The sequence below is a fragment of the Scylla paramamosain genome, chromosome 12 (genome assembly GCF_035594125.1).
Source record: "Scylla paramamosain isolate STU-SP2022 chromosome 12, ASM3559412v1, whole genome shotgun sequence".
Classification (NCBI taxonomy): Eukaryota; Metazoa; Arthropoda; class Malacostraca; order Decapoda; family Portunidae; genus Scylla; species Scylla paramamosain.
Genome location: NC_087162.1, coordinates 7,138,380 through 7,160,927, shown reverse-complemented (window position 1 = coordinate 7,160,927; position 22,548 = coordinate 7,138,380). Strand labels below are relative to the sequence as shown.

The following is a 22,548-nucleotide window of genomic DNA, read 5'->3' as shown; positions in this document are numbered from 1 at the left end:
CTTCCCCTCCAGGAACACGTCAAGTTGCTGGGAGTGACAGTGGACTGTGGCCTGAGCTTTGACCGCCATGTTGCTGCTGTTGCCCACCAGGTCTCCCAGTGAGTCTCTGCACTGCGTCGGATGTCAGGAAACCTCGACTCCCGGGGCATCCTCACACTGTACAAGGCTCAGATACGGCCTTGTATGGAGTACAGTGCCTTGTCCTGGATGTCGAGTGCCCCCACCCACTTGCAGAGACTGGATGCTGTGCAACGCCGTGCCCTGCGCTTGGTGGGGATGGACGGACAGCAGCAGCAGCAGCAGCAGCAGCAGCAGCAGCAGCAGGAGGAGGAGCAGACCGGAGTCATGTCGCTGGAGCATCGGTGGGACGTGTCGGCACTGGTGGTCCAGCACAAGGCCCGGGTTCTGGAGGTCCCTCATCTCAGCTCGATAAGGCTCCCACCACGAGCTGTCCAGAGGGAGTCCAGGACCACCACCTCCAATGACATGCTGGTGCAAGTGCCTCGATCTTACTCGAGGCAGCACCAGCGCTCTTACACAGCCAGAACCTCCAGACTGTGGAATGTGTTAACGGCAGCCACGAGTGATACACAGACAATGACACTCCAGCAAGTGAAAGTGGCTGCACACAGGTGGCGTAAAACACAACCCCCCACACTAGTGCTGTGTTAATCATGTCTATATATATATATATACGAGTATAATAGGATGAGTTCACTTTTTGTATATATTTTCTTCTTTACATTTAAGTATAGGCTTTTCAAATAACAGAATAAAAAACGTGTTGTTTTAAGCCTGATGTAAATTTTGTTTAAATAAAAAAAAGAAAAAAAAAAGCCGTAGGAGGGTAGTTTGGAAATCAAAGCTTTGTGAAGTTACAGAGAGAAGGATAGAAGCCGTAGGAGGGTAGTTTGGAAATCAAAGCTTTGTGCCAGACTCTATCAAAAACTTTTGATATGTCTAAGCCAACAGGAAAAGTTTCACCAAAATTTTTAAAAGAGGATGACCAAGACTCAGTAAGGAAAGCTAGAAGATCACCAGTAGAGTAGCCTTGATGGAACCCATACTGGCAGTCAGATAGAAGGTTTTGAAGTGATAGATGTTAAAGAATTCCCCTGTTGAGGGTAGATTCAAAAACTTTAGATAGGCAGGAAATGAAAGGAATAGGACAGTAGTTTGAGGGATCAGAACGGTCACCCTTTTATAGGAACAGGCTGAATGTAGGCAAACTTCCAGCAAGAAGGAAAGGTAGATGTTGACAGACAGAGTTGAAAGAGTTTGACTAGGCAAGTGCAAGCATAGAGGCGTAGTTTTGGAGAACAATAGGAGGGACTCCATCAGGTCCATAAGCCTTCCAAGGGTTTAGGCTAGCGAGAGCACAGAAAACATCATTGTAAAGAGTTTTAATAGGCAGCATGAAGTAGTCTGAGGGTGGAGGAGAGGGAAGAACAAGCCCTGAATCATCCAAGCTAGAGTTTTTAGCAAAGGTTTGAGCAAAGAGCTCAGCTTTAGAGATAGATGTGACAGCATTGGTGCCATCTGGTTGAAATAAAGGAGGGAGAGAAGTAAAGTTATTGGAAATATTTTTGGTTAGATGCCAGAAGTCATGAGGGGAGTTAGATCTTGAAAAATTTTGACACTTTCTATTTATGAAGCAGCTTTTGGCTAGTTGGAGAACAGACTTGGTATGGTTCTGTGCAGAAATATAAAATGCATGAGATTCTGGTGATGGAGGGCTTAAGTGCCTTTTGTGGGCCACCTCTCTATCTTGTATAGCACAAGAACAGGCTCTGTTAAACCAGGGTTTGGAAGATTTAGATCTAAAAAAGAGTGAGGAATGTATGCCTTCATACCAGACACTATCACCTCTGTTATGTGCTTGGCACACAGAGACGGGTCTCTAACACAGAAGCAGTAGTCATTCCAAGGAAAATCAGCAGAATACCTCCTCAGGTACCCCCAACTAGCAGAGGCAAAACACAAGAGGCACCTTCGCTTAGGGGGATCCTGAGGAGGGATTGGAGCGATAAGACAAGATGCAGATATGAGATTGTGATCAGAGGAGCCCAACGGAAAAGAGAGGGCAACAGCGTCAGCAGTATTAGAGGTTAGGAAAAGGTCAAGAATGTTAGGTGTATCTCCAAGACAGTCAGGGATATGAGTAGGGTGTTGCACCAATTGCTCTAGGTTGTGGAGGATAGCAAAGTTGAAGGCTAGTTCACTAGGATAGTCAGTGAAGGGAGAGGAAAGCTAAAGCTGGTGGTGAACATTGAAATCTCCAAGAATGGAGATCTCCACAAAAGGGAAGAGAATCAGAATGTGTTCCACTTGGGAAGTTAAGTAGTCAAAGAATTTCTTATAGTCAGGAGTTAGGTGAGAGGTATACAGCACAGATAAATTTAGTTTGAGAGCGACTCTGTAGTCGTAGCAAGATGGTGGAAAACTCGGAAGATTCAAGAGTGTGGGCATGAGAGCAGGTTAAGTTGTTGTGCACAGTTGCCCCTGACACCTGTGTTTCAGTGAGGAAGAGATGAGGTTTAATAGAGGAGAGATGGTGTTCTACAGATTGAAAATTAGATCTAAGACAGTGAATGTTGCAGAAGTTAATGAAGAAAAAGTTGAGGGGGTGTCAAGACAATTAGGGTCAATACCATAAGAGCAGTCAGACCTGGGGACATTTGTGATCCCCTCCCCAGATAGGGACTCCAAGGTTGGTGTAGGAATTGCCATGATAATTTTGAATTTTTGAGTGAAAGGTGTATGTGTGTGTAATTAGGTGCTTATAGTTTTGTGTGAAGGACGAGAGTTGTTTTTAGAGGGCAGACTGTGACTGCCCCCTTGTGTTGTGAGACACATCTGCCAAATTTTCGACATGGCCAGAAATTAGATATTGCTCTTAATAATGCTCAGAAATTACTCTTGAATTACTTCAGAAATATTCAAGATTAATTCGCAAACATAAACTACTACCAGAAGACCTACATCTTGTTAGATGTTTTATCAAAAATAAAATGTTGCTACATTTAGAAAAACTGCTACTTTAGAGGAATTTCTACTCCTAGGAGTAACTTTTACTTTGAAAGTAAAGGTTGCTTTTAGGAGCAATTTCTAGGAGCAAAATAGAGGATTTTATTTATTTTTTATTTATTTATTTATTATTTTTTTTATGTAGGAGGGACACTGGCCAAGGGCAATAAAAATTCAATAAAAAAAAAACCCACTGAGATGCCAGAAAAGGGTCCAAAGTGGTAGTCAAAAATTGAAGGATAAGTGTCTTGAAACCTCCCTTTTGAAGGAATTCAAGTCATAGGAAGGTGGAAATACAGAAGCGGGCAGGGAGTTCCAGAGTTTACCAGAGAAAGGGATGAATGATTGAGAATACTGGTTAATCCTTGCATAAGAGAGGTGAGCAGAATAGGGGTGAGAGAAAGAAGAAAGTCTTGTGCAGCGAGGCCACAGGAAGAGGAAGAGGGGAGGCATGCAGTTAGCAAGATCAGAAGAGCAGTTAGCATGAAAATAGCGGTAGGCAAGGTGCAAGCACAGAAGCACAATTTTGGAGAACAATAGGAGGGACCCCATCAGGTCCATAAGCCTTCCAAGGGTTTAGTCTAGTGAGAGCATAGAAGACATCATTGTAAAGAATTTTAATAGGTAGCATGAAGTAGTCAGAGGGTGGAGGAGAGGGAGGAACAAGCCCTGAATCACTCAAGGTGGAGTTTTTAGCAAAGGTTTGATTGAAAAGTTCAGCTTTAGAGATAGATGTGATAGCAGTAGTGCCATCTGGTTGAAATAAAGGAGGGAAACAAGAAGAAGCAAAGTTATTGGAGATATTTTTGGATAGATGCCAGAAGTCATGAGGGGAGTTAGATCTGGAGAGATTTCGACACTTTCTATTAATGAAGGAGTTTTGGCTATTTGGAGAACATATTTGACATGGTTCCAGACAGAAATATAAAATGCATGAGATTCTGGTGATGGAAGGCTTAAGTACCTTTTGTGGGCCACCTCTCTATCATGTATAGCACAAGAACAGGCTGTGTTAAACCAAGGTTTGGAAACCTTAGGTCGAGAAAAAGAGTGAGGAATATATGCCTCAGTGCCAGACACTATCACTTTTGTTATGTGCTCAGCACACAGAGACGGGTCTTTAACATGGAAACAGTAGTCATTCCAAGAAAAATCAGCAAAACACCTCCTCAGGTACCTCCAACTAGCAGAGGCAAAACGCCACAGGCACCGCTGTTTAGGGGGATCCTGAGGAGGGATTGGAGTGTTAGGAGAAGATACAGATATGAGATTGTGATCAGAGGAGCCCAACAGAGAAAAGAGGGTGACAGCATGAGCAGAAGGATTAGAGATTAGGAAAAGGTTAAGACAGTCAGGAATACAAGTAGGGTGTTGCACCAATTGCTCTAGGTCATGGAGGATAGCAAAGTTGAAGGCTAGTTGACGAGGATGGTCAGTGAAGGGAAAGGAAAGCCAAAGCTGATGGTGAACAATGAAGTTTCCACTTTGGAAGTTAAGTATTCAAAGAATTTCTTATAGTTAGAGGAGTTAGGTGAGAGGTATGCAGCACAGATAAATTTAATTTGAGAGTGACTCTGTAGTCATAGCCAGATGGTGGAAAACTCGAAAGATTCAAGAGCTTGGGCATGAGAGCAGATTAAGTTGTTGTGCACATAAATGCAACTTCCAGCTTTGGATTGAAAATGAGGATAGAGAAATTAGGAGGTAACAGAAAAGGGTCTTCTGTCATTTCCCTCTGAAACCTGTGTTTCAGTGAGGAAAAGAAGATGAGGTTTAGAAGAGGAGAGGTGGTGTCCTACAGATTGAAAATTAGATCTAAGACTGTGAATGTTGCAGAAGTTAATGAAGAAAAAGTTGAGGGGGGGTATCAAGACACTTAGTGTCGTTATCAGAAGAGCAGTACGACCTGGGGACATTTGTGGTCCCCTCCCCAGATGGGGACTCTGAGGGTGGTGTAGGAGTCACCATGATAATTTTGAATTTTTGAGTGAAAGGTGTGTGTATAATTAGGTGCTTGTAGATTTTTGTGGAGGAAGAGAGTTGACTTTAGAGGGCAGGCTTTTTTTTTTTTTTTTTTTTTTTTTTAATGTAGGAAGGATACTGGCCAAGGGCAACAAAAATCTAATAAAAAAAAATGCCGACTGAAATGCCAGTCCCATAAAAGGGTCAAAGCAGTGGTCAAAAATTGGTGAATAAGTGTCTTGAAACCTCCCTCTTCAAGGAATTCAAGTTATAGGAAGGTGGAAATACAGAAGCAGGCAGGGAGGTCCAGAGTTTACCAGAGAAAGGGATGAATGATTGAGAATACTGGTTAACTCTTGTGTTAGAGAGGTGGACAGAATAGGGGTGAGAGAAAGAAGAAAGTCTTGTGCAGCGAGACCGCGGAAGGAGGGGAGGCATGCAGTTAGCAAGATCAGAAGAGCAGTTGGCATGAAAATAGCGGTAGAAGACAGCTAGATATGCAACATTGCGGCGGTGAGAGAGGGGCTGAAGACAGTCAGTTAGAGGAGAGGAGTTGATGAGACGAAAGGCTTTTGATTCCACCCTGTCTAGAAGAGCAGTATGAGTGGAACCCCCCCAGACATGTGAAGCATACTCCATACATGGACGGATAAGGCCCTTGTACAGAGTTAGCAGCTGGGGGGGTGAGAAAAACTGGCGGAGACATCTCATAACACCTAACTTCATAGAAGCTGTTTTAGCTAGAGATGAGATGTGAAGTTTCCAGTTCAGATTATAAGTAAAGGACAGACCGAGGATGTTCAGTGTAGAAGAGGGGGATAGTTGAGTGTCATTGAAGAAGAGGGGATAGTTGTCTGGAAGGTTGTGTCGAGTTGATAGATGGAGGAATTGAGTTTTTGAGGTATTGAACAATACCAAGTTTGCTCTGCCCCAATCAGAAATTTTAGAAAGATCAGAAGTCAAGCGTTCTGTTGCTTCCCTGCGTGAGATGTTTACCTCCTGAAGGGTTGGACGTCTATGAAAAGACGTGGAAAAGTGCAGGGTGGTATCATCAGCATAGGAGTGGATAGGACAAGAAGTTTGGTTTAGAAGATCATTAATGAATAATAAGAGAGTGGGTGACAGGACAGAACCCTGAGGAACACCACTGTTAATAGATTTAGGAGAAGAACAGTGACCGTTTACCACAGCAGCAATAGAACGGTCAGAAAGGAAACTTGAGATGAAGTTACAGAGAGAAGGATAGAAACCGTAGGAGGGTAGTTTGGAAATCAAAGCTTTGTGCCAGACTCTATCAAAGGCTTTTGATATGTCCAAGGCAACAGCAAAAGTTTCACCAAAGTCTCTAAAAGAGGATGACCAAGACTCAGTAAGGAAAGCCAGAAGATCACCAGTAGAGCGGCCTTGACGGAACCTATACTGGCGATCAGATAGAAGGTTGTGAAGTGATAGATGTTTAAGTATCTTCCTGTTGAGGATAGATTCAAAAACTTTAGATAAGCAGGAAATTAAAGCAATAGGACGGTAGTTTGAGGGATTAGAGCGGTCACCCTTTTTAGGAACAGGTTGAATGTAGGCAAACTTTCAGCAAGAAGGAAAGGTAGATGTTGACAGACAGAGCTGAAAGAGTTTGACTAGGCAAGGTGCAAGCACGGAGGCACAGTTTCGGAGAACAATAGGAGGGACCCCATCAGGTCCATAAGCCTTCCGAGGGTTTAGGCCAGCGAGGGCATGGAAAACATCATTGCGAAGAATTTTAATACGTGGCATAAAGTAGTCAGAGGGTGGAGGAGAGGGAGGAACAAGCCCAGAATCGTCCAAGGTAGAGTTTTTAGCAAAGGTTTGAGCAAAGAGTTCAGCTTTAGAAATAGATGTGATAGCAGTGGTGCCATCTGGTTGAAGTAGAGGAGGGAAAGAAGAAGAAGCAAAGTTATTGGAGATATTTTTAGCTAGATGCCAGAAATCACGAGGGGAGTTAGATCTTGAAAGGTTTTGACATTTTCCGTTAATGAAGGAGTTTTTGGCTAGTTGGAGAACAGACTTGGCATGGTTTCGGGCAGAAATATAAAGTGCATGAGATTCTGGTGATGGAAGGCTTAAGTACCTTTTGTGGGCCGCCTCTCTATCATGTATACCACGAGAACAAGCTGTGTTAAACCAAGGTTTAGAAGGTTTAGGACGAGAAAAAGAGTGAGGAATGTACGCCTCCATGCCAGACACTATCACCTCTGTTATGCGCTCAGCACATAAAGATGGGTCTCTGACACGGAAGCAGTAGTCATTCCAAGGAAAATCAGCAAAATACCTCCTCAGGTCCCCCCAACTAGCAGAGGCAAAACGCCAGAGGCACCTTCGCTTAGGGGGATCCTGAGGAGTGATTGGAGTGATAGGACAAGATAAAGATATGAGATTGTGATCGGAGGAGCCCGACGGAGAAGAAAGGGTGACAGCATAAGCAGAAGGATTAGAGGTCAGGAAAAGGTCAAGAATGTTGGGCGTATCTCCAAGACGGTCAGGAATACGAGTAGGGTGTTGCACCAGTTGCTCTAGGTCATGGAGGATAGCAAAGTTGTAGGCTAGTTCACCAGGATGGTCAGTGAAGGGAGAGGAAAGCCAAAGCTGGTGGTGAACATTGAAGTCTCCAAGAATGGAGATCTCTGCAAAAGGGAAGAGGGTCAGAATGTGCTCCACTTTGGAAGTTAAATAGTCAAAGAATTTCTTATAGTCAAAGGAGTTAGGAGAGAGGTACACAGCACAGATGAATTTAGTATGAGAATGACTCTGTAGTCGTAGCCAGATGGTGGAAAACTCGGAAGATTCAAGAGCGTGGGCACGAGAGCAGGTTAAGTCATTGTGCACATAAACGCAGCATCCAGCTTTGGATTGAAAATGAGGATAGAGAAAGTAGGAGGGAACAGAAAAGGGGCTACTGTCAGTTGCCTCAGACACCTGAGTTTCAGTGAGAAAAAGAAGATGAGGTTTAGAAGAGGAGAGGTGGTGTTCTACAGATTGAAAATTAGATCTTAGACCGCGAATGTTGCAGAAGTTAATGAAGAAAAAGTTGAGGGGGGTGTCAAGACACTTAGGGTCGTCGACGGAAAGGCAGTCCGACCTGGGGACATTTATGGTCCCCTCCCCAGATGGGGACTCCGAGGCTGGTGTAGGAGTCGCCATGATTTTAAAATTTTTGAGTGAAGGGTGTGTGTGTTATTAGGTGCTTGTAGTTTTGTGTGGAGGAAGAGAGTTGTTTTTAGAGGGCAGGCTGTGACTGCCCCCTTGTGTTGTGAGACAAAGGGAAACGTTCAGTGAGGTCACAGCTGGGTTTAATGATAAGTTCACAGCACCCCCTGAACAGTGCTTTAGACCTCGCTGGGAGTAATTATTGTTTTGGCAGGTGTCTACTGCCTCCTCCAGGCTGTGATTGCTCCCTTGTGTTGTGAGACACAAAGGGAAATGTTCATTGATGTCACAGCTGGGTTTAACGATAAGTTCACCGCACCCTCTGATCCAGTGCTTTAGACCTCACTGGGAGTAATTATCGTTTCGCCTGGTGCCAACTGCCTTCTCTATACTATAAAAACACTTCTAGGAGTACTCTTAAGAGTACTTTTAGGAGTCTTTATTAATACAGGCCCAGACTTCTGCTGCCTAGCACTAGAGCCATGGAGCAGAGAATGTCTTGTACCAACACACAAATGAAATAACCAATGAGCTTCATGACAAAAATATTGCTCTAGTTGTTTAGGGGACAGAAATGAAAAAAAATAATAGTTTGAGAAAAGTCAAACTAAATATTTATATTATATCTTAGATTCAGATGAAAAGAAAGAAGAACAAAGGAGGGAAGAGGATGCCCAAAGACAAGAAGAAGAAGAAGCAAAGAGAAGGCTAGAGGAGGAAAAAAAGCAGAAAGAAGAGGCTAAGGAAAGAGAAGAAGAAGCACGAAAGAAAAATGAAGAAGAAACAAAGAGACAAGAGGAAGAAGAGTTAAAGAAGAGGGAGGAAGATCATGTATGTAGAGGAAGTTTAGAAAAAAGTATTTTATGTTTTCCCTTCCATAGTGTTATACTGTTATGCATAATTAATTTTTATTAAATAATCATCATGCTTTTGGCTGTTATGACTGTTTTAATTATATAATTAAATGATGAATTATTCTTTCAGGCATTTCTGTTAGCATACATCCAGGAGACAGAGGAGCGGCTCAGCAAGAAGGCTGCACTTCGCACGCAGAATCTGGCAGTGGCAAAGGATCGACCGGAGCTCAACACTGCTCTGCTGGACTCAAGCTTGAAGAAGAACACAGCTTTCATCAAAAAACTTGTGAGCAGAATGACAGATTCTAATTCTACCTGCACCCATGTGCACTGGCCTTCTTTCTTAAGAGAATATATAGAAGCTCTGTGAGTGTGTGTGTGTGTGTGTGTGTGTGTGTGTGTGTGTGTGTGTGTGTGTGTGTGTGTGTGTGTGTGTGTGTTTTCCTTTCACATACATACATACATACATACATACATACACTATATACATACATACACTACATACACTACTTACATACATACATACATATATATATATATTACCTTTACTATTCTTACTAGCCATTCTTCAACTCCTAATTAACTCATAGCCTATTTAGACACTTTCCTTTGTTCCCTCTCTAAAGGTTTTCTAGTCCAGATCAGAAAAAAAAGACAATTCTTTACAGTGGTAAATACTCTTACATGTAATCCACAATGAATATTGCATCTGTGGTTACTCTGCCGGGTCTTGCTGAGATTCTCCAGGCCTCAGGAACACCTTCACAGTCTTCATTTGGTTTGCAGCCATGGGTTGGGAATCACTGCTCCATACCATCATGTTCCCAACCTGGAGTACATGTATCCCCCTCCCTGGTAGATTTGCACTTTTCAGGGGGTACATTGGGTCTCAGAGAATAACCACTACTGTGTAAATTTGCAGGGTTTTTTTTTTTTTTTTTTTGGTAAGCAAAAATTTCATCTAGTTATATCATGAGTAGGGTGAATACCATTTAGTTTTCACTATAATGGAACTGACTGAGGCCACAATCTGTACTGGGCTTCAAAGGATCAGGTACAGGGTGTATTGATCATTATGGATAATTATAAGAAAGATATGTATGTGATGGATCAAGATATTTTGTAAATTACTTGAGTTTAGTTTATTGATGCTGTCACCTTTAAGATTCTGATGCAGTCTACACATACAAATTTCATAATGAAATAATATGAAAATATTACAATTCCATCTTTTTTACTATTAATTCTCCGAGCAGAGTGAGGGGGTTTTAATTTTGTTACCACACATCTCTACAACCCACTGCTCCACCTGGCCCCTGGAGGTTACAACAATGATTTAGCCAGGAGCACCTTTTGGTGTCCACTGCATATAAAAATTGCAATTTCAGTCTCAGAAACACCTCTTAACAGGTAACCTTTGATGGTGCATCTTTTTTATTTTGTGATTTCTTCGTCAGGCCCACTGTTTTGCCATATTTTACATGTTTCAATTTATTGGCATGTAAGTGAAAGTTTCTGCCTTTCAACTTGCACAACTATCGCCTCATCACTACAGATTGAGCTCAAGCGCGCAAAATACGCGAATTATTTGCCATAGTTCGCGTCATAAATAGGATAGCCAGTTTTGGTTGACACCATCAGACTCAGCAGTGACTGTAGAATCAAGATGTATTGTAAAAATTTGACAAAACAATAAAGAAAATAGTATTACAACAAGTTGAACTGTGAAGAAGTTAAAAAATGTTTATAACATGTTTTACTTATGCTTGCTATTTTCAACAGTTAATTATTGAATGCTGGAATATTATTACATTCAGTAGGAAAAACTCTTGTGAACACAGTAGTGTGATCAGAATGCATAGAAAACTCCACATATTGAAAACACCAAGTCATAGCAATATGTCACTTACTACAACCATCACAGCGGCGTGACACTTGGCGTGATGGTTGGTGGTAGGGGAGGGTCCTGGGTAGGGGAGATGGGGCAGCAGTGACACAACAGGAACCTTTCAGAATTTTCTTAAAATTACAACCCCCCAGCTGCTGGGGAAGGTCCTTTAAGTTGCTCCACAGCTTAAAGCACCTATTACCTGATTTATTTATGGGTACATGGGAACCTATAAAAATGCCCAGGGGGATACAGAGGGACAAAAAGGTTGGCAACCTTGATCTAAGCTAATGTTCTCCTTTATGAACCCTTCTACTATCCTCCATTACCTTCATTACTTAATCCAAAAGCTTATATTCCCAAAGCTTTTAGTTGTGTCTGGTCATCAAGGTTTCTTGTGCCAAATCTGCAGAAGGGTTATGCAGTAGTCATGCTTGTTTTGTATTACAGAAAAACTTAACAGAAAGCCAGCACGAATCACTTGTGAGGGATCTTCAGAGCCTCAACCTGACTAAGTATGTGAGTGAGGTGGCCCAAGCAGTAGTGGAAGCCAAGTTGAAGATGTCTGATATCAATACTGCTGTCCACATTTGTTCCCTGTTGCATCAGCGATACCATGACTTCTCCCCAACTCTCTTAGAGAACTGGCAGAAGGTTCTTGCCATTAAGAAAGATGAAAAGGTACGAGTGTGGGATATTTGTATTACAAGTTTAGCACTTGGTGTGTTTTATTTATGAATCTAAAGATTGAGGGGACATAAAGGAATTACAAAGTGGATACTGCAGTTGCAGACTATGTGCACTAGTGCTTTTGTGCCATACATCAGTATATGATTCCCTGCCTCCTCTCCAACTGTATCTTTTGTTGTTCTAACTACACCAACATTACTTTTTTTGGTTAATGTAATAAGAATATGAATGGAGTATTTATAGTGTATTTATAATTTGTAAGTGGGAAATCATGCAGAGACCAATCTCTTCCCCTAGAGGCATTACAGCTACCTATAAGTTAGATTTTTGCTTGGTTTTAGAGAATGTTTATGGTTTTGAGAGTAAGTGTATATGGGCCCCTTTTCATGACTATTGTCCTTTTGCAGAGGATGTTGGCCTGGTATGTAGACAGAATTGATATCATTAGTAGCCATGATCATTCATGAAAGCAATGATTCTTGCAAGTTCTACTGTTCATAATTTTTGTATGGACATCTTGAGCAGAGTAGTCCTAAACAGTTCATGTGACCACTTCCTCATCATTGAACTTTTTTAGCTTATCTTTTCTGATGAAAAATAATGGTGCATTGCTGTCACTGTAAGAATTTTTCTGCATCTTTGTGTATGTGTATGTACCTCCTACACAAGAGTGAGACAAGGATGTGTGATATCACCATTGTTTGATGTACAAGATGGTGTAAGTATTTGTAGTACATATAGTGTAGTTTAAATAGTAGACTATATCTTTAGAATGCAAGCTGCAGCTTCTTTATCATTGAAACACGGAAGAAAATGGACAAAGAGGATACAGGGAGAGTCAGCAGTGGGTTTGTGGCTTTCCACACTCATGTATCTCTCTTGGAGTATTTAGCTGTAGCAGTTGATGTCTCTTGCCTACTGTGTGTGTGTGTGTGTGTGTGTGTGTGTGTGTGTGTGTGTGTGTGTGTGTGTGTGTGTGTGTGTGTGTGCTTGTGCATGTGCATTATACTCTAGAAATTATTTATGCTATATCCTGAGTGATAAATAGGTGAAGGTATTCAATGAATTTTAATTATTGAACATTGACAGGAACTACAAATTGTAACATTAGTTGTATTGTATTATTCTTACATCATATAATTTCCTCAGTGAAATGACAGCCCTGGACTTTATTTTACTGGAGAAAATGAGTGCATATGTTATCCCCTCAGAGCAGCAACATGAGCAAGCTACGAGTGGACCTGAGACTTTATGCTGAGCTGATCACTGCTGGGATCTTTGCTCCCAAAGAAGGTCTTCCTCTTTTGGGTGGGTAGCTTATCTGTCTATCAATCTACTCATTTCTCTGATGCCTTGCTGTATCTGGAAGCATCCAGCAAGAAAAGTCTCCACTTCTCCTTATCCAGACACCTTGCTTTTTCAAGCACTTGGATTGTACTAATACCTCTTTCACACATGTACTCCTTCATCCTGTCCTTCTATCTTCTAAGTAGTCTTACTCTTTTAGCAGCACCTTCAGCTTCATCTACATATAATTTCTTTACAAATTTTTCACTCATTATTCTCTTAGTATGGCTATACCATCTCACTGTGTTCCTTTGCACTCTTTCCACTACTCCACAATTCATATTGCTGGCATGGGTACTCATACCACATTTCTCATACACACTTTCATTGCTGCCGTCTACCTGTCTTGTCACTTGCCTCTCTTGGAAAGCTCACTTTCATGGCTTGCACTCATGACTTGTGCACTATTCCTTGTCCAGGTCTCTGATCCATAAGTTAACATTGGCAGAAGAATGCTGTTCCTTAAACTTCACTTTACATCCATAGACATATTTCTCCTTTTCATGATTCTTGTAAATGATCCTCTAACATGCTTACTTCTGGCCAGAAGCCAGGTGTAGAATTTCTAGGTTTGTTGTATGTAAATTTCTTCAGTTGTCGATTCATCATCTCTGTTATTTGTTATAGATCTTGTATTTTAGTTAAAGGCACAAACTTCCTTTCCTTACCAGTACTTTGTTCACTGGCATCCAAGATTGTAGAATCATCAAATTTCAAGAATTTTATAAAAGTTGTGCTATTTTTTAGTGCACATATAAACTTTCTCTTCCATTTTGAGTCCTAACAGCTACAGTAATCTTGCAGGCAATGTGCTCACCACCCTGGTCAGCCAAGACAAAGAGGAGCACCAGAATATCTCAGTGCTGTTGACATTTTGCCGCCATTGTGGGGAAGATTACATGGGTCTGGTGTCTCGCCGCATTAGGACTCTTGCTGAAACTTTCAAGGTAAATATTTAGTAATATACTTTTCTTGTATATTTATGTTTGTTTAGCTTTTATAATTCTTAAAACTCTTCTCAAGATGAAAATATGAGAAAGTCTTAATGAATAGAATCTGGATTGCCTTTCTGTTGCACTACGACAAAAAGCTGCAAAAGACAATCATTCTTCCCACTCACTCTGCTTCATGCACACTCACATGAAGTATTTTGATGTGAGTGTGCAGGCAAGAAGTATAACTACAGTCGTATTTTTCATCTTCAATCAGACTGATACAGACATTATTTTGTCTTATGAACACAATTAATTACAGTTCACATCATTTCCCTGAAACACATCACATTTATTCATAAACCATAGTGTTGTAGTAATGCACTTAATTTTTTGTTATGTATGACTTTGCAGATGTCTGTTCCTAAGAGTGAATTTCTTCCCCGTGAAAGGCAGAAAAATGTGCGACAGTTGCTGAAAGACTACTTCACCTCCTTGACAAAGCATTTATTCCATGATTATAAGGTGAGAAAGATTACTATTCTTGTAACATAAAATATGATTTGTAATTCTTCTTGAAAGGATTTGGGATATAAGTAGAGATCATTTAGTATTTTATGGAGATTGTATTATTCCATATTTCATAAGGAAGGTGTATATTCACTTGGAAAAACTGAGGTACACCTGGCACAAAATTAATTCAGACCTTTGCTTTTTCTGTCATGCAAAGTTATGTCTTTTTGGTTGCCAGTGTCCAGCTGTGCTTTTGATGGTCTCTGAAGTAGGTGTAACATCCAAGAACCAGAATTTAGACTACTGGTGTAGTTCATTTTTTGTTATGCTTGACCTTTATATTCTATTAATTTTTGTTCATATTGGTGTGTACCCTGTAAATGAAATAGGTACTTGGCTTACAAGCCTTCCACTCATTTTCAAATTAAAGCACAAATTCTGTGGTGGAAGTTGATGAAGATCAGTAGCAGCCAATAGCTGTATAAAGAGAATTCTTCATGAGGTTATCCATGAATTAAAATGTCTTCCTTCATCTTCCACCACCAAATATACATTGAGGAGGTAGTCTTCTGTCTTCCTGTAGCCATTTCAGGATAACTGCCTTCACTTAGTCAGTATCTTTGCATATATTCCCTATCAGGATGTTTTCTTGCTTTCATGCGAAGTATGTGTCTTCTCACCTGAACTACATGAGTTAGGCATGTTCATTGCTCCTTAGGAGAGTTATACGATCCACCAATACAAATTAAATTATTGGGATTTTAAATATTGTAAAATAGTCCAATAACCTGTCTACATCAGCTCTTCTCAAATATTTTGGTTTCATGGCCTCCATATTCCCTGAAGAGAGACTCAGAATAATGGCTAGATATTACCAACAAGAAATATTTTATTCAATTTTGCAAAAAATGCAGAATGACTGGAACTGCTTTTTCTTGGTGATATCAAATGAATGTCCAGTCTTTTCTGTCAACAGTTGCGTACTATTCTCTAGATTATGAAATCACTTAACTGGTTATATGGGATGCTTACAGTCATACTGTACCAAGTGCCATGGTATCCAAAACTGAGGTAAGTATAGCATTGCGTTCCCCAAACCTCCTTCTATATGATGAATGAATCAGAGGTACAGAGTGCATCCTGCAATAAGGCTGAAATTCCCATTAAGTAAACATAACTTTAACCCCTCCATTGCACAGCCTCAAGCTAAGCCCACAGCTTAGAAATATAAGATACCAAGCTTCTCTTTAAAGGGACCACATGGGGTAGAGAACTCTCAGCCAACGAGAGCTAGCCATGCAAGGCATATAGTGCCATCTTCTAAGCCAATGGGAGTGTGGGAGACACACCCTCCTGGTCAGTCAGCATCCACAATTCTGTCACTGGTGACAGACTCTATTTACACTCAAGTGGAGACACAAGCATTATCATTTCTGTACTATTTTACCACTGAAATGCAATTGCTATGAGTTGTATGAGTGGTGAATGGGAAGGGGAGAAGTTCTCCACCAAAGCCAGGGTGGGAGGCAGCTACCACAGGCTGCCGAGGCTGACACTGATATTAAGGCTGACAACCCCAACGCATTCTCGGATTATGACACCAACCATGACTCAGAATGACTATCTCAAGCAATGTAAGTAAAATAATAATGCAGTAAAACTCTAATTTCCTCATGTTTCTTTAATGAACTTTATTATTTTTTACTTTCAATGTTGACATTCTTGTTATCACCGTAGTTAAATTAATTATCATTACATTATTACTGTCGTCATTTTTTGTAATAAGCATGATAGAATGTAATAGTAGAGATGTTACACAACTTTTAAAAAGAAAATACGGTGGAATATCTCTTTTAGTTCCTGAGAAATGCGTGTTTAAATATTGCCAAACTTTGGGGGCAATTTTCTCTTGTTTTAAAAAACAGTGCTTATTACAGTATGATTCTAAGTGCCTCGTATAAACTGTTGAGTAATTTAAAATGGTATTGTTGTGTTTTTGATTTTGTAGTGTTGGTAAGGCAAGATTGTGCATTTTTATTGAATTGTATGATAAGATGTGTATCTTTGTTTTCATTTATGTGTTTAAGCTGTACACCTCCTTTGCTTGAATCTTTTTGTAAGCAAAATGATTACTAGTGGTCAGAAGTTTTTTATGTTTATGCTGGAGATAGTGACTTACATTTTGCTTTCTTAGATTTGATGTGTGAATATATTGGATTAGTTTAATTTAAAAAAAATTTTTTTTATGGATGTTACAGGAACTTTTGAGATTCTTTAGTATCTTAAGATTTGATGTGTTAATATCATGGATCATGAATATGTTCTATGGGTGTTGTATACAAGAAAAGTTCCCACTTGGAAATGAATATCAGTTCAGGAAGAGAACACTTCATTGTGTAATGCCTATATAGCAAGTCCTTGATGTAACAGATTTCTGATGGAACAAATCAGTGTAAGCTTGATGAGTTTATTGTTGTAGCAGTGAACTGTTTTTTTGATAAAAGCAAGAGATGGACTGTCTTCCAAAAAAGAGGTATTGACTGTTGTTAATGATAATGAGTTTCTTTCATGGGGTTTTGTTTCATGATATCACAGGAGCTGCAGCAGGTGGAGCAGCATAATCGTCGACTGCTGCAGACTCGAGGTGAACTGAGTCAGGAAAGACTTCAGCTTGCAGAAAACCTTGCAGCAGGACTTTCCAAACTCCTAACAAATGCCCAACAGATGGCAGAACTCTTGGATGAACCCCTCCCTGAGCTTCCCCAAGACAGTAAGTGGTGTTGTTATGATTAACTGATTGTCTCATTGATGTGGCTCACTTTATACCCACCAGCTAGATGTGGCACTAAATGAAAGTTAAAATTTGTGGTCTTGAGTTCTTTGTTTACTTATTTCTGAATAGCTTAAACTTGCATACCTGTTTCCTGCATTAAGAACTAATCAAGTGCATTACATATGGCAAACTTCATGAATTTACAGTACCATTATAAGTATACTTATGTTCATGCATAAGTTCATAAGCTACATGATATGTTATTTTCAGAGAGTTCAGGGGATGAGCTGGGTCTTGGTGAGATGGGCCTTGGGGAAGGTGGTGAGATGCCTGACGGAGGTATTGCAACTCTTTGGGAGGATGATGACATGCGGGCATTTTATGAGAATTTCCCTGAGCTGAAGGCGCTCATACCTTCAATTCTCTACAGTGATTCAGAAAAACCTACAAGTACTCCAGTGAGAATACAATATATTTTTGGGGGGATTTTGATTGTCTTAATTCCTCTAAGGAGGAATGATATTGAGACAGGATGTTTCCAAACTTTCCATGAATTATTTTTTGTTTGGTAACCTTTATCTCAAGATGTGCTTCCTGACAAATTCTCCTTTTATAGTATAAACTCAAGTGTACCATTAAAAGAAGCCTTGAAATACATAAACCTATACATATAGACAAAAACTTTTAATATTTTTTGTTATAATAGTAATGTTTGATTGTAAATATAGCAAAACCACATTTCTGAATTTCCCTCTTCTTTCATATATATTCTGTACTTTGTCCAATTTTGTGTTCAGATGTTCATTTGCTGTTGTGGTAGATAATTTTTGCTTTTCATCATGGGCTTATGGTTAGTGAATATTCTGCTTTCTTTATTTTAACTGCAGTTTTTACGATTATTATGCTTTTTTATATAATTATTTTTTTACTTAAGGTTGAAGAGGCTCCCTCAGAGGTTGTTGGAGAGACATTGGAAGAGGAGGAATTGGAAGCCATGGAGACAACAGAGGAGTGCAAAGAAGGAGAAGAGGAAGAAGAAGAGGTTCTGCCCCCGGATCTGCCAGCTGAGGAGGAACAAGAAGAAAGTGGAGGTAGTGGAGGTGCAGGAGGGCAAGCCTCCAATAAGGTGCTCCTGGATGCTTTCATCAGTGCACTTCCTAACTGCATAAATCGGGACTTGATCGACAGTGCAGCCATGGAGTTTTGTCTCAGACTTAACACGAAGCCCAGCCGGAAAAAACTAGTGAGGTGAGCTGTGAATCCGTAAGAAAATTTATAATATACAGTGGGTATGTGACAACATATGGTTGTTATAACATACAACTGCAATAATACACTGAAATTTTAATGAATATTTAATTGGAATAACAAACCAAAACTGGCAAGACGAATTTGCCATTCATGTGAGCACAGATTTTAATAAAAATTTAATTGGAATAACAAACTAAAACTCGCAAGACTAACTCACCAGCTGTGCAACCCACTGTTCACCTATTTGCCACCTGTCCCTTCCTCCCTTTTTACCTATCCTCTCCTTTTGTCTTGTCTCAAACCTTCGTCCCTGTCATCTCCCACTCCCTCTTATCTGTCAGAGATAAGGGACACGGGAATGATACCTCTCTCTCTCTCTCTCTCTCTCTCTCTCTCTCTCTCTCTCTCTCTCTCTCTCTCTCTCTCTCTCTCTCTCTCTCTCTCATTTTGTCATTCTTGTTTCATAATTCCTCACTTTCTCACTTGTATACATAATTCCATTTTCACCCTCAATCACTCTCATTCTGTTTAGCAATCCTTAGGATTGTTTTTACTTTCACAGAGAGAGAGAGATAGAGAGAGAGAGAAACGACTCTGACTTAGGTGGGTTTTCCACTATATGTATACGCATGACGCCAACAATAGGTAAATGTGACTGATACTTGTCAAAGTAGCGCCAAACTTGGGGTGATAATGTGCGAAACTCGGGATGGTAAGAATTTAGGACTAGGTGTGAAACTCGGGAAGGTACTGTATATATCTGTCGTGTTATCTCAAATTTAGTATTACAAATGTGCTCATTTTGATATATTTTTTTAGAAATTTGTGGAAATTTTTTTTTCTTAATCCTTGGAACCAATTAATTTTTTTCCATAGGTTTGTCAGTCGCCATAATGCACATTTGCCTTAAGTGCTACATTGGAACAAATCGTTCATTGTCGCGTACCATACTGTACTTTAATATTTGTTGATATCACCATCACCAACACCTAGACGTCTATTCTGGGAAGGCTGTGACAAAAAATTTTTCATCTCCATGTTGTAAGATATCTTCATTGCAAATTCAGAGCCTCTTCTCACTTCCTTCCCTTGTACTTGTCTGTTCATCCAATATGCTGGTGTGTTCTATCTCAGTATACACTTGCATTCTAACCTAGAGCAGGGGTTCTCAAACTTTTTTGCCCATGACTCCCTACATATTACTTCGATAGAGTCGCGACCCACTTCCCCAACAAGAACACATTTCTGACAATCACTATAACACATTTCCCTGTCTCTGTGCATCTACTTGCCTGTCTATGTACGTATGTATGTAGCCTATGTACGTATGTATGTACATATGTATGTATGTATGTATGTATGTATATATATGCATGTACATGTGTAAGCTTGTTTGGATCTCTCTCTCTCTCTCTCTCTCTCTCTCTCTCTCTCTCTCTCTCTCTCTCTCTCTCTCTCTCTCTCTCTCTCTCTCTCTCTCTCTCTCTCTCTCTCTCTCTCTCTCTCTCTCTCTCTCTCTCTCTCTCTCTCTCTCTCTCTAACTTGTCTGTTTAGTCAGTCAGTCAGTCAGTCAGTCAGTCTGTCAGTCTCTCTCTCTTTCATACACACGCACACACACACACACACACACACACACACACACACACACACACACACACACACACACACACACACACACACACACACACACACACACACACACACACACACACACACACACACACACACACACACACACACACACACACACACACACACACACACACACACACACACACACAGTCTTTAAAGGCTGAACAACTTACCATTATTAATGGGAAGGATGGGCTTGCTTCATGGAGCACAGCATCTCCAGCCTTGGGGCAGTGCTGGAAACCACAACACGGAGATCATCCTTGACATGAAGTTGTGCTCAGTACTTGTTTTTTTATGTACGTTAGTGCAGAAAATGTAACGTCACAAAGGTAGGCTGATCCAAAAGGCATCAGTACATTCATTGCAGTCTTGGATAATCCTGGATATTCTTCTGCCACTGATATCCAAAACTTATCCAGTGTTGTTGACTCAAACTTCATCCGTGAGGTTTGATCACTCGAAAGTTCAAGCAGTGCACCCTACAGATCTGATGGTAAGTGACTCCTGGTAGCAGTGAATGGTTGTCGTATCTAGTTATGTTGTAGAGTTGTCCCTTCCTTGAAGTATTTTTTGAATTGGTCAAAGAGGCTTTGAAGGTGAGTGGTGATGGCTCCTCTCATGTTATCCAAACATGCATGCAATTCATTTTCTTCAACGAATTCTTCCAACAAGGGAAACATTTCAACATTTTCCTCTTCACATCTCACAAACCATCATTCCAGTTTCCTTCTGAATGCATTTACTTTGTCAGATATTGTCAAAATGTTTGTGTTTGGGCCTTATATTGACAAGTTCAGCTCATTCAATTTTTCATATATGCTTGCAAGATATGTAAGTTTTGCTAGCCATATGGAGTCACGCAAATGAGCACTGATTGTGGACCCACATGCAAGAGGAAAGAGGCAAACTTCATCCCTCACTTGATACAGGCGTGTGAGAACTTTGCCTCAGGAGAGCCACCTGGCCTCTGTGTGGAGCAATAAAGCCTCATAGTCTGAAACAGCATTTCTTCATGAAGTCTTCTATCAAAACTTATGAATACAAGTAACTGAGGAGAATTTGAAATATCAGTCGACTCATCAACATGCAAAGCATACTTCACATTCTTCACTCTTTCAATCAGTTGACACCGAATGTCATCTGCAGTGTCATGAATACGCTGCCTTATGGTGTGTTTTGACAGAGGTATGGTGTCAAGGTCACAGGCCACTTTTTCTTTGTGCATAGCTTGACACATTGTCACTGCAGGAGGCTTTATGAGGTCTTCACCAATTGTGTGTGCTTCTTTCTTCTGTGCAGTTAGGTATGCAACCACATATGATGCCGTTTGAGCTTTGGCAGGAGTTGTAGTTTTCTGTGTAATCACCTGTTTTTGTCCTTGTAGCTCTTTTTCCTTTCATTGGAAAAAGTCAATTGTCTTTTGAGCATGATCTGGATGTTTGCTTTGCAAGTGTCTTTTCATATTCGCTGGTTTTAGGCTTTTGTGTGCAAGAACCTCAAAACACAGAACACACTGAGGATGATGTATATCATTAACTGTACAGCAAGTAAATCCATATTGTATGAATTCTTCCTGATATTTTCAGCACTTGGATGGTCAATCACACTGGTATGTTTTTGTGTTATGACTGTCATGGCCCGTGTTCCCACTTGATGTGCTTGGTTGCTCAGAATTAATATCATTGGATGCTTCAGTGATGTCTGTTGATGTGTCCTTGCTTGTAGCTCAATGAATTAGCCACTGTTACATGGTGCAGGTTAAAGAGTAATGATATCATGAGAATAGAGTTACATGAGCCTTACGAATTGATACTGATGGCCTTCTCATAAAATACGCACCTTTACTGAGTGCATATGCCATGTGTAACTACATGAATAACTCTAAAATGAAAAAATTCTGAAGTGAGGACACACATTACAAAGTAGTAACTATTATAAATATTACAAGATTATTAGTGAGGCATACTTTATTCAGCAAAGGGAGGAGGCAGTAGGCACCTGCTGAAATGATAATTACTCCCAGTGAGGTCTAAAGCACTGGATCAGGGGGTGCTGTGAACTTATCATTAAACCCAGCTGTGACCTCACTGAATTTTTCTCTTTGTGTCTCACAATACAAGGGGGCAGTCACAGCCTGCCCTGTAAAGACAACCCTCTTCCTTCACACAAAACTACAAGCACCTAATTACACACACACCCTTCACTCAAAATTCAAAATCATGGCGACTCCTACACCATCCTCGGAGTCCCCATCTAGGGAGGGGACCACAAATGCTGGACTGCTCTTCTTTTTTTTTTTATGTAGAAAGGACACTGGCCAAGGGCAACAAAAATCCAATAAAAAAAAATGCCCACTGAAATGCCAGTCCCATAAAAGGGTCAAAGCAGTGGTCAAAAATTGATGAATAAGTGTCTTGAAACCTCCCTCTTGAAGGAATTCAAGTCATAGGAAGGTGGAAATATAGAAGCAGGCAGGGAGTTCCAGAGTTTACC

At 40.5% G+C, this 22,548-nt stretch overlaps 1 protein-coding gene across 4 annotated transcripts in view; it reads left to right on the top strand.

Annotated features, from left to right (window-relative positions):
* Positions 1-22,548, top strand: part of LOC135105636 (regulator of nonsense transcripts 2-like) — a 63,217-nt gene that overhangs the window by 12,897 nt on the left and 27,772 nt on the right. For all 4 annotated transcript variants that reach the window (XM_064013991.1, XM_064013988.1, XM_064013989.1 and 1 more), the window contains exons 3-11: positions 8,801-9,000; positions 9,154-9,312; positions 11,365-11,595; positions 12,816-12,912; positions 13,756-13,898; positions 14,298-14,408; positions 16,992-17,166; positions 17,440-17,627; positions 18,104-18,417. In XM_064013991.1, coding sequence (XP_063870061.1) covers positions 8,801-9,000; positions 9,154-9,312; positions 11,365-11,595; positions 12,816-12,912; positions 13,756-13,898; positions 14,298-14,408; positions 16,992-17,166; positions 17,440-17,627; positions 18,104-18,417 — 1,618 coding nt within the window. The remainder of the gene's footprint in view (positions 1-8,800; positions 9,001-9,153; positions 9,313-11,364; positions 11,596-12,815; positions 12,913-13,755; positions 13,899-14,297; positions 14,409-16,991; positions 17,167-17,439; positions 17,628-18,103; positions 18,418-22,548) is intronic.